Below are 12797 nucleotides of genomic sequence, written 5' to 3' on the forward strand. Positions count from 1 at the left end.
ATGGGGAAACTCCTCCCTATTCATGGTTGACCAGACTGTCCAGCGTATCAATGAAATGTGCTGATATAGACATGCCTTCAACCTTACAGGCCAAAACCTTTGTGATTGTGGTGGACTAGTAATGTGTGATTTAATTTTTAAAGAATTTCTCAAAAAAATGTGTAGTTTTAATTTGTTGAATGATATCTGTGCAACTTTTTTTAATGACTCTCTGCCTTATTTCTATTTTACTTTACAGTACTTAATACTTCTGCAAGAGCTCCCTTCTGAAGAAAGCATCATACCTGTGAACGACATCTCAATGCTTCTGAAACAACTCTTGTAAGTCACGTTTTTTACCCACATTTGGTGCACTTGATAAATTGGCAACTCACAACAGGGTTCATTAATTAAAAACTCGGTCACAAGGGGAAATCTTGCTGGTATTTTGCTGTACGTCATGGCCAACTCATGCAATCTATGTTCTGAAGCTTCACTTGTGGATCATCAGGATCCTGTGAGTTTGTCATGATACCAGCAGGGTTGTCTGTTAGCAAATCAGAGTGTCTATTAGTGAGCGTGGCACAGTACCACTTACCAGCAGGATTCTCTGTTAGCGACTCTGAGACTATTAGTGAATCCTGCTGTGAACAGTCAGTTTTGTGATTCTATTGCTTTTATTTTCAATGCAGATTTAATTGTTTCACTGAATCCTTCATACACATTTCAAATATTATTTCTGCTCTTTTTAGAGGACTTCCCACCCTCGCCCGACTCCACTGGCTCCCCATCCCCCAGAGGATCGAGTTAAAGATCCTCATCCTCATTTTCAAGGCCATCCATGGCCTTGCTCCCTCCTACCTCTCTGACCTGCTGACTCTCTACCAACCTGCCCGCTCCCTCCGTTCAGCGGGCTCCAGTCTGCTCCATGTCTCCCACCCGACCCGCTATCGGTGGCCGGGCTTTCAGCCTCTCTGCCCCCACACTCTGGAACTCTATCCCACGTTCCCTTCGCCTCGCTTCCTCCCTCGCATCCTTCAAGGCCGGTCTCAAAACCCTTCTCTTCGATTGTGCCTTTGGTCGCCCTCCCACCTCACTGCCTTTCCTCACCCCTACACCACCCCTCCCCCATGCTCGGGCCCCGATACCTGACTGTTCAGCATTTTGGGACATCTTCCCGACATGAAAGGCGCTCTATAAATGTAATTTTGTTGTTGACTTTAAATGTGAACAGAATGTGCCGCACTTGTTCAACCAAATAGCTTGTTTCTATCTGATTGGAGAGATTTGCTAACCATTGATTGTGTTCTGTACAGGGATGTGTGTTCTTTCTATCGTTCTGATCAGGAGGTTTGTTCAGCGGTTTTGACGCACCTTCTTCCATTGCTAAAAGCACAGGGTATCGATTCTGATGAAATGGCTGATGTTCAGGGAAAATTACTGAAGGCAATAGGAGCATTTTGGTATGTGCCCCTTCATAATCTGACTGCTTTTACTATTGTGCCTGTCTTAATGTACAAAGGATAGCTGTGTGATTTTCTAGTCTTCCATAGCACAGTAGTTCCAAATGCTACTTTAAGACCTCATTTTACCATTTATGTTTTGCAAATATTTTTTAAAAAGTTCATTTTAACCTGACGCAGAGGTAGCATTCTCACCTCTTAGTCAAAAGGTTGTGGGTTCAAATCCAACTTTAAATCACATTGTCTAAGCTGACACTTCAATCTAGCGCTGGGGATGTGTTGCACTGTCAGAGATGCAGTCCTTCGGATGAGATATTAAAAGTTTTTTCATATGGACGTTAAAGATCCCATGGCACTACTCGAAAAGAGAAGGGAGTTTTTCCCAGTGACCTGGCCAACAATTCCCCCAAATAAAATTAATTACTTACTCCATGGCTGTTTGTGGGACACTGCTGTGCACAATTGGGGGTGTTTCATCCCCAAAGTACACAATCCAATTTACAGTATATCCCATGAAGCGCTTTGAGGCGTCTCAATGACGTGATAAGCGCTATATCAAATGCAGGCATTATTATTATTTTATCTTAATTTGCACTTCTCACTGCTGGTGATCATACTTTTCATTGAAAGCAAAGGTTTCATATAATAATACAATCTTTCCATTTGATACATCGCCTTTCACGTCAAGAGGACATCTCTATGCGCTTCATAGGAATTGCTTTAAAGTGTAATGACTGTATATTACAGGTGATTTTTACTTGGTTACATAGTTTTCAAAGCTAACTTCTTTTGTGCATTTCTATATATTGTAGTCATCTAAGCAAGGAAGGCAAATGTAATGCACAAGTGAGAGCTGCTCTAGTCAGATGCATGACGGCATTACTGGAGGTGAGTCATCTATAATTTTTGCTCTAATATTCAGTAGCTGACTAAAGGAATTTGACAATTATATTTGAATATCATCATCATATTGGATGCAGTGCTGTTCTTTTCAGTGCACTGGAACAACACTGCCATCCCCATCCTGCCTAACCCCTCCGCTTGTCAGGCACTGTTTACCCTGCCCAGCCCTCCCCTCCAATGGCAGTCAGGCCTTCAACCTTTCCAATCCCACCCCCTCGAACCCTTCCCTCACCTCCTTCAGGGTTCGTCTGAAGACCTTCCTCTTTGACAGTGCCTTCAGTCATCTTCCCACACACCAACCCCATTATTCCCCAGCCCTCTCACATCCAACTCCCAGCTTTGGTGTCAACCCTCGACTGTCTGGCTGGCGCCTTGGGACATCCTCCCGAAGTGAAAGGTGCTATATAAATGCAATTTGTTCTTGTCCTAATTTTCAAATGCATTTGCATTAATTGTTATATGTAGTGTTGTTGCAGTCAATGCACTGATTATTGTATACAGTGATAGAATCAATAACTTTGTTTGTTGACTGGTTTCAATAACTAACAATGCACTATATAACTTCATAGAATCAGCCAGTGAAATTAGGTTCTCCTGGGGTGGGGGGGGGGGGGTGGGGGCAAATAGGGTTATCTTGAGGTTGAGCTGGATTCAAGGTGATGTGCCTGGCAAATGGAATATCAGAATTGAGTCTACCCTCTGTGGCAACTTCTAAAGTTCGGTTCCTGAGCCAGACCAGTCCGCAGTACTCCCAAGGCACTATTGATGGCAGACTAGATATGCTGTCCTATCAGGAGGATGTGGATGCGCTGACCAGTCACTGGGAGCAGGGATCCTTGGATCCTGTTAACCCAGTGAGCCAAATCCCTAGTGGATAGGGTGGTCTTAACTAAACAAGCAGCAGGAAGCTTGCCAGTCAATATTTGCAATGACAAGCTATACTGTTTTAACTGGTTAAACCTCAGCAGTATGCCCAACAAATGCTCTGGGATCCCCAAGCCTTAGCTCTTGCCAATTTGCATCAAATTCTGATGAGTATTAGATGCAAATTGGCAAGAGCTAAGGCTTGGGGATCCCAGAGCATTTGTTGGGCATACTGCTGAGGTTTAACCAGTTAAAATAGTATAGCTTGTCATTAGAAAATCATCATGCAAAGAAAGTGTGTGTGTGTGTGTATCTATAATATGTGAAACTGTCTTGTTTGGATACTCTTAAGCATGGTGATGGGTTTCTCTATCATGTCAGTCACCCAGTTGGCTAACCAAATTAAATAAATATTAACGAACCCATATTTAGATCACTTTTTGTTTGTTCAAAATTTACATCTTTTAATATTCATGAGAATTGAGATGTTTGGTTTGTGTTATTTCCTGATCATGTAACTAACTTAGTGGATGCTTCACTTATATCATGAATATGAATGTTGATATCTTAAGACTTAGAGTATGAGTTCAGTATGCACATGGTACAATTAACATGAAGCGAACAATCCTTTGAAGTTCTGAAATAAAAATAGTAAAGTGAGAATCCCTGCCCCCAGTGATAGTAATCTCCAGGAAACCCAAAACACGTTGATTAGCATGCGAGTCCTGACTAAGGGTCTCTCTTGAAATATTCTCCCGTTTCTTTCTTTTCAATGCCAATTGATCTACTGTGCATTTCCAACATTTTTCTGTTTTTAAAAATTATGCATTTGATATAGTACCTTTTCACATTGAAACATCTCAAAGCGCTTCATAAATACAGTAATTTCTCTTGTGTACTGACTGTGTAAATATATTTTGCAAAACCTGTTATCTTTGTTCCTCTGTCATGATGCAGTTGCATGGCTTTAGCTGATGCATAGACAAGTCTTTGCAATACTTTATTTTTGGGTTGCTCCTCCAGACCGATCCACATTCCAAGTGGACCACACTTCTCGTCCGAAATGAAGAACTGTCTGTATCTGAAGTCTATTCAGAGTTTTTGGCAGACTCACATCACCAGGTTCGGATGCTCGCTGCCATGTCCGTCAACAGGTAATCTCTCCGGGTGGTAACAGTTACTTGTGGGAAGAAAAGATTTTGATTCGCAATTAAGAATTCCAAATCAAACTTTATTATAATAATTAATAATTAGCCTTACATTTGGTGCAGCACTTTTCATATTGGAGGACTTCCCAAGCACTTCACAGAATATACACTAAAACTCCAGCTGGCCAGACGAATGGGGTGGAAATCTGGTCCGGCTAGCCGAAATTTTTGAGTGGAAATTGCTAAGTGTAATCGCAATACCATTACCGGCATTTACCATTTTTTTTTCAGAGCAGAAAAATGTTGGTACTGGCATTATAATTGTTTGTTTTCCCGAGAGCAGAAGATAGCGAATAAGCTGTCTTCTGCTCACAAGATTCAATCTGAGTCAAAGTGGATATCTACATCAGGAATCTACATCAGACTTGCAGAATTTTTTTTAAATTTCTGATTCAAGCCTGTTCTAGCTAGGTATAAATTCCGGATACCCAGAGTCCAGAAAGGTGTACTGCAAAGTGGGGTCACTGTGTATTTGTGTATTTCACAAATTAAGGCTTGTTAATACAAAGTCATATATGGTTACCTTGTAGCATCGCAAATGCCAAACATCCCTTTAGGTGACCTTGTGATGCCATCCTGTAATATTTTTCTTTCAATTTCTTTCTCTTTAGGCTTTTTCAGGAAGTCCAGTTGCGTGACTCAGTGCAGCTGAAGGCACTTCCTATCAAGCTGCAGCAAAAAGCCTTTGAAAATGTGTATCTGAAGGTGCAAGAAGGAATGAAACTCCAGGTACTGCATGTTGTTTTTTAGGATGATTTATAAAAACAAAATACTGCGTTTGCCATTTAGTTTAGTCCAGGTGCTTACCTCCTAAATCCTCTTGGAACAATTGGGTTATTCTATAGCACCAAGCTCTTATCTTCCCTCCTTACTCCCTTCCACTGCTAGCTCATTGTGCCCCTTCTTGTGTTGACTACTCAAATGCCCTCCTCGTCGGTCTCCCTAGCTCCACTATCCACAAAATCCAGTTAATTCAAAACTCTACCACCCGCATACTCACTTGCATTAAACGCCTACAGTCACCTCCCCCGGCTCATCATTGTGCTCCGCCACTGTCAAGTGCTCTGGGGCGTTACCCTGTGTGATGAGCAAGTTGTTGTTCTTGTGTCATATGCCATCGATTCTCAATTTCAAAAAATCTGATACCCAAAATATCTCATGGTCTAAGCTTTGAAACCATAGTCTTAAAATTTAAATTCTTAAAAAGAACTGCGAAAACCAGGCATGTACTCTATGTGCAAATTCTTAATTTGAAGATAATGATTTATGGCTAAACTTACACTCTGTAAAACAATGATGTTCTACTCCACGAAAGACACTATATAAATGAAAGTTGTCAGAGACATCATAATGTCACCAGTGATTTTGGTTGCAGTGGACTCACTGATGAAGTATGGCTCATCGGTGAGTGCATTATCTGTACCTCTTTCTAATATTGCTCCTGAATATGATAAGCATCATAAAGAGGAACCCTCTTATAAAATGATTGTTAGGATTCAGATAATCTCAACCTGCGTTATAAACAAGGGCACAAACCACTTGACGAAGGTTAGCACTTTCATTCATATCATCAGAGTATGCTGCGCACGCACACAGAAAAACGCCTGGCTGCTCTTGTGATGCAAAAACCTAACCTTTTTGTGCTAATGGGATAAATTAAAGGACATTATAACAGTGTTGTGTTGTTTATAACTGTTGCTTATGGCCCAAAGCCTTTCCTCCATTGATGGTTTGAATCATCCTTTAGAATTATGCGACCCAAGAAGAGTTTCAGGATGAAGAATGTAACAGAAGAGCTACTTTGCTGGTGCTAATTTCATCCATCATCTGCTGCAGTCCTGTTTGTGAAAAACAAGCTTTGTTTGCTATCTGTCAGTCACTAAAGGAGAACAAACTGGACCCTAAACTTGTTAAAAAGGTAATGACAGCATGCAGTATTCATTTTGTGTTTCTACTTGGAAGAGGAAATAATTGTGTTAAGTTTTGCATTTGATCGTTGCACATTAGTCCTTTCATCAGCTCAGACCAGTACAGTTTAGAGATTTACGTCTGCATAGGATTATTCTGTTGTTTTGTTTGCATGAATTAATGGTTGTAGCTGAATTGCATTCCATAAACTAAATTCAGATAAAATGATTCAGTTGGGATTATTTTGGGGGGTCAACCGGGTGTTTGACACATGTGGAAACCCATCATTATGCTTAAGAGTGGTATCTGTGTTCCATGCATTCCATACTTGGAAATTTAGGAGATATTTATTGGAATGGAATGTGCATTCTCTCCCTGGAGGGATGCACCCTGCTTACCTAATTCCAGTGAGTAATAGGCGCAGTTGGAGGCTTGGGGACCCCAGAGGGTATGTTGGGGTACTGCTGGAGTCTAACCAGCTAAAACCACGTAGCTTGCCATTGTAACCTATACAAGCATTCTTTTGAGACTTGAGGCACCTTTAAATTGATGCCAAATGTGGCAGTTTCATGTTGAACTGACTAATCTAACAAAATTAAACTTTCCAGTATCTCAGTTTTATAAAGTTTATCAATCAATAATGCTCAAACATTGGTAATGTAATTTTATCAATGGACCATGATTTCACTCAAAATCTTTCAGTTTATAATATAGCATAAGAAGTTGAACACAAGCAGATTATAATTTTAGTTTGTTTATATCTACTTGCCTGTACCATACACCCATGTTCTAACTGCTTGTCTTTCAGGTTCTTGAGACGTTGTCCACACGTTTGACCTATAGGAGTTTGGAAAATTTCATAGTTTCCCATTTGGATTATCTTATTCATGAATGGCTGAAAATGGGCTACAGCTTGCCTACATTCCCTTATGTCTTGCTGAACTGTTCCAGTCTGAAGGAATTTTACAGGTAAAATAAGCACCGCCGTCCTTACAGATCATACAATTTATTGCCTGTTTTGTCAAATACTCATTCTCTGTTTGCTGCAAGGCTCCTATGTGACGTGAGTTTTAGGCACGCTTAACCCAGTTCCTAGTGGGACATCCTCCTGACGTGAAAGGCGCTTTATAAATGGAATCTTGTTGTTGTTGTTGTAGTGGATATTGTGTCACTTGGCATAAGTTAGTAATTCACTCAGGAAGGCGAGAGAAAGGATGTGGGGGGAAGTAGAAAATGTCACTGGTGCTTTTCAGTTGAGCTTGCTTCTTGTCTTGGATGTGAAGCACATTATCGGGGCAAAGTATAGAGGGAGCGTCCCGTTGTATCTTACCCTGCTGTACCATACCATTTGCTGTTATCAATTTACCTGAAATTTAAAAAAATTACTATTTTCCCTCATAGAGCATTGATCATCTTAAGCCGTACGATCACTTGCTTTCCCTTCTTCTTTCCTCATGCAAGTTGTACAGCTGGTTTCTTAGCACAAAATTATTAAAAAGATTTAATTTATGGTTATCACCCACAAACTATACAGTCAATTCACAGTATATTCTGTGAAGCGCTTTGAGATGTCTAGACGATGTGATAAGGTGCTGTATCAAATGCAAGGATTATTATTAGGAATTAAATGAACTCCAGACTGTAACAAAAAATCAGCTGAATTTTCATGTTGATATGTTGGTGACAAGACCATTCCCTGGGACCCTATCATTTTAATCTGGTAATGTCAACCAGCCGACATCTTGTGCCATTACAATTCTATTTGATTGAAGTGATCTTGTTTAGGACAGTACTGATATAATGTAGTTTCAATAAAGCAGGAGCCTTCAGAGAAAGTCTTCTGGTAAAGGTTATTGTTGTCGGTTGAATGTAGTTGACATATGGGAATCTACATGAAAATTGTTCTACCTGCTTCTATTGCCATTTTCATTAGCTAAAGGTGACCAAGAAAATTTAATTTGCATGCTCTTTGTCTTCAGTCTGGAACAGTGCAGTGTTTAGTAAAGTATAGAGAGTGTTGCATTTTTGGAGGTAATGTCCTTTGGCTGAGATGTTAAATTGAAGTCTTAACTGTCTGGTGGTTTAGGTTAAAAAAAATGAATCCCCTTAAAAATTAATGCTAGGGAATCATTAATTTTTACCTAAACCAGTTTATCTCAATAATCTCTTCACAGTTTATCTCAACAACTCTGCCAATATTTCTTCCTCATTCATGTTCACCCCAAAAAGTGAATTGAAATGTAATGATCGATCTGATTGCTGATTTTGTGATGTTTGTGTAGGTTAGCTGCCAGGTTTGTCTACATAGGTCACAAGCATGTGTGACATTCTTTGAAATGTTTCTGTACCAATCAGCTGTTTTATTATTAACATTTTTTAATGAGATTTTCAAACTGTTTGAAGCGCTATTACTCAGTGTTACTGGTATAACATAAATATTGATGTATTTTAGGTCCTACTACAAGATCCTTGTCCCACACCTGACAATTGTTGGTAATTTGGAGGAAGTGAAGTCCATTGGTGTGCAGATCAAGAGGGAATGGAAAGAAATGCTGGCTGATTGCCTTCCAAAGATCATGGTTAACATCCTACCTTGCTTTGCGTACCAAGGTAGAGATGGATCTGGGAATGACACTTACACGGCTCAGCAAAGAGAAAATGCATCCAAGGTTTTCGACATGCTAAATGACGACCATTGCTTAGGGAAGCAGGTGAGATCACATAAAGATGTTCCTGCATTTTGTCTGACATTAACTGTACATTTCCTAGTAGCGTCGAGGCCTAAGAAAGTTCAATCCATGTTGCTAAAAGAAAAACTGATTTCATGTGGGTTTATAATCTCAGCCAGGAGGGTACATAGGAGCGACTGTAGTGCACAATCTGTTATTCTATATTTCTATCTCTTGAACATTGATTTGAATACAGTCAGTTTAATGAGTTTTATTCTTTCTCTTCGTTGCATGTTTTCTTTTTCTTTCCTGATCCTTTCTCTTCAAAAGTCTGGGCAATCTGATCTCCATTCCTTTTAACCACAAGCAAGAAACCTCTCAGAATTGGCTCAACTCTGGTCTCCTGCATCTGACCATAATACATAACCTACCACTTTGTGGTGATGTGATTGAGCCAGACCAGCCAGCACTGAGCTATTGAACAGCACTAAATCTTAAGAGTTTATAGTGTCAACCATTGCCCTGCATTTAATTTAGATATAAATTATTTCTAAGTAAATTTTGTACACCAATATAGTTTCATGAATTGCACAGATTCAGTCTTTTTTTCCATCTGCAGCAAACTGAAGTAAATCTTAATGGTGCAGGAAGCATTTCACTTGAAGTCATAGTTAAAACTGTATTCTGTCCCTCTCCCTTATCTTAGAGCACTGGTTAGAGCACTTGCTTTGCAAGCGAGAGACCTGAGTTCAATTCCAGGCAGGGCGAAACCTTGGGCAAGTTTCCTTACTCCACACAGAGCCTAATAATAATCCCTCCAAAATCAAAAACAATAATAAATTGGTCATTTTCAATCTATGACTGTTTGTGGGACATTGCTGTACGCAATTGGCTGCCGCGTTCGCTCACAAATATACAATCAGTTCACTTTACAGTGTGTTCTGTGAAGCGCTTTGGGACGTCCTCCTGACGTGAAAAGCGCTATATCAAATGCAAGGATTATTATTATTATTATTATTATTATTATCTTTCATTGGCAAACGTACCTAATTTGCCCAAAATAGGTTCAGATAAAAGGCCTTTTTATGAGAAGTTGTTTTTTCAATCATTTATCTTGAAGAACATTGACCAATTGAGTCACAACAACCTACCAGAGATTGTGGTGGAGCTGCTCAACACCTTGTATGACTCTCCTGACCAAGAGGCAGCAGAAGATGCGGAGCTGGTGAGGTTTGCTGGGTAAGAGAATCAATAAAGCTGCTGGACGCCAAGTCAAGTGGAGTATAGAGAGGTGGCCATTAGCACAGTTAAAGAGGTAGCTTTTCAGTAGATATTTACAGACAGAGAGTGGATGAAGCAGAGGGATTTAGGGAGGGAGTTCCAGAGGGTAAGAGTATAGAGCCTGAAGCAGCTGATGTTTGGGAGGTCGGGGACGAGATGAAAACCTTAAAGGAGATTTTGAGGTTCAAACATAACGAGATTACAGCATTTGTTTGCCAGCAGGGTATGGATGGATGGGTTCATGTAAACCTGAATGTATGTTTGCCATAACAACGCAGGTAGTTGTATTTTTGATTGATGAGATGAATTTGTACTGGATTTGCTGCAACAATGTCAGTTTCTCCTCTGGCGTCTCAGTATCTCAACTTGTTCTCGCATGACAGCCCTGAAAGTTGACGGAATGAAGAGTCTGCTATTTGAATTACTGGGATCCAAATTATGTGTGTTACATTGGCATTTCAAATAGCAGATTTTCTAAAACATTGATGAAAAGAAGCTGTAGCTGATTTTTTTTTTCCCCTTAATGTAGGGCACTGGATCCTGCTCCCAATCCACCTTACTTTCCGTCCTCCGTGATCTTAGCTGCGTTTGATTACATCAGTGGCTGCCATAAAGAAAAGCTGAAGTCACTTGTTGCAATTATTTCAAAAACTCCAGTAAGCTTGATATTTTCAATTTACTCTATCTGCAAACTGTAATAAAAGGGCATTTTTTTCTTTGTGGTGCTATTTACGTGCATCTTGTGTAATGTGTACTGTGTTTTATGATCATTACGGTCATCACACTGGAGTTGTTAAATCTTACTCTAGTACGTGTGGACATGAAAATAATGAACATAAACTGTCTGAAAAGTCTCTGAGATATTTATGTTGCTGCAGGATTCGATCCAGAAGATCTTGCTAGCAATTTGTAGGAAGGCAGTGGAAACGAGCAGTGCCTATGAAAAGCACCGGATATTGAGGATGTATCGCTTGTTTGTGAACTTGCTGCTGAAGGCGATAAAGTACGGGGGGCTGGGAGGAACCTGGGCATTTGTTCTGCGAGATGTTATCTACACACTTATCCACCACATCAACAGCCGGTCAGTTTTCTTTTTCATTTAGATGTCACTCCACAGTGTTAGTGCGGACAACAAAAGGGTTGAAAAGGGCTTGAGCAGAAAAAACGCGTGCGTGTGTGCACGCGTGCCGCGCTTACTGAAGGAACCCCACATACATTACCCTGGCCCATGAGAACTTTTCCCGGTGTTTTCTCAGTAGGAGCAGAGTTTACAAGAGTTGGTGTGATATACTTCGGGTTTTTGCCTGAGGCACACTTCATATCCCAAGGCACCTATTCTGGTACTTGTAACAATTACACTTTTTAGACTCCAATGAGGAGGTTTTGTGAAACAACAACAAATTACATTTGTATAGGGCCTTTCACGTCGGGAGGATGTCCCAAGGTGCTGGACAGACAGGGATTTGGACCCAAGTATGGGGTTGGGATCGGGAGGGAGGGTAGGGATAGGTGGGTGGCTGAAGGCGCAGTCGAAGAGGAGAATCTTGAGACTTGCCTTGGAGGGCGCAGGGAGGCTGAAGGCCCGACTGTCCATGGTGGGGCCGGCCGGCTGGGGGCCCTTTGTGTTAGTAGTGATTGAATTTCATACACAGAGTTACTTTATGTGGTGACTGTTATGGTGGAAAACCTCCCAACTAACCTGCACAAGCAGTGTCCCACAGACAGTAATTAGGCGAATGGCAGAATTTAATTTGGTGAATTTGGATGAGGGAGAGTGATAGTAGCTTGGGCACGAGCATTTGTTTTAAGGTTACAATAACCATTAGGTTATTCATCTTGAATCAAACATTATCTTGTGAAATGGAATCACAGTGTCGTAAATCTGCCCAGTAAACAAAGTTTATTGGAGAAGGATGCTTTTATTTTGATATTGGTGGTTTGATTCATTTGTCTTGAACTTTGTTTCCATCCTAGGCCATCACACATGGATGATGTATCTGCACGTAGCTTTTCTTTGTGTTGTGACCTTCTAAATGTCACCTGTCATACTGCAGTGGAACACTGTGGAGATGCTCTTGAGAGTCACCTTCATGTTATTGTGGCCACACTTGCACCTCTGGTCCAAGAGCAAGCAGAGGTTCGGCAGCAGGTGGGTTTAACATCAAACCATCATTAAACTGTAACTGCTTCTACTTTTGGATGAACCGAGACAGCAGAAGAGGACTCAGGTTTAGGCTTGCGAGGAGCAATCTCAAGGTAGATACCAGGAAGTATTTCTATACCCAGAAGGTAATTAATGACGAGAATTTTTTCCTCCTCATCCCACTCTTTTGCACCTATGCTGTTGAAGGTGCGAATGGTTGGAGCGTGCTCGTTGAGGGGAGAAAACTAGACATTCGCCAACGCGTTGCACTTCACCTTCAATCTTCCCTTTCCCTAGCAAGGAGATGTTTCAGTCTCTATTAAGATTCTTCTCACTCAGTGGTGACTCAGATCAGAAAAGAGTATGAACGTTACTACAT

General features: G+C 40.7%; 1 protein-coding gene across 1 annotated transcript in view; it reads left to right on the forward strand.

Moving 5' to 3' along the window:
* The window catches only part of atm (ATM serine/threonine kinase), a 70136-nt gene that overhangs the window by 26198 nt on the left and 31141 nt on the right, over positions 1–12797 (forward strand). Inside the window, exons 19-30 of the mRNA XM_042334050.1 lie at positions 239–321; positions 1296–1442; positions 2255–2330; positions 4233–4363; positions 5029–5146; positions 6165–6335; positions 7134–7294; positions 8778–9036; positions 10115–10233; positions 10805–10931; positions 11154–11356; positions 12250–12424. Of these exons, the coding sequence (XP_042189984.1) occupies positions 239–321; positions 1296–1442; positions 2255–2330; positions 4233–4363; positions 5029–5146; positions 6165–6335; positions 7134–7294; positions 8778–9036; positions 10115–10233; positions 10805–10931; positions 11154–11356; positions 12250–12424 (1770 nt within the window). The remainder of the gene's footprint in view (positions 1–238; positions 322–1295; positions 1443–2254; positions 2331–4232; positions 4364–5028; positions 5147–6164; positions 6336–7133; positions 7295–8777; positions 9037–10114; positions 10234–10804; positions 10932–11153; positions 11357–12249; positions 12425–12797) is intronic.

The sequence above is a fragment of the Callorhinchus milii genome, unplaced genomic scaffold (assembly GCF_018977255.1).
Source record: "Callorhinchus milii isolate IMCB2004 unplaced genomic scaffold, IMCB_Cmil_1.0 Scaffold4, whole genome shotgun sequence".
NCBI classification, from domain to species: domain Eukaryota; kingdom Metazoa; phylum Chordata; class Chondrichthyes; order Chimaeriformes; family Callorhinchidae; genus Callorhinchus; species Callorhinchus milii.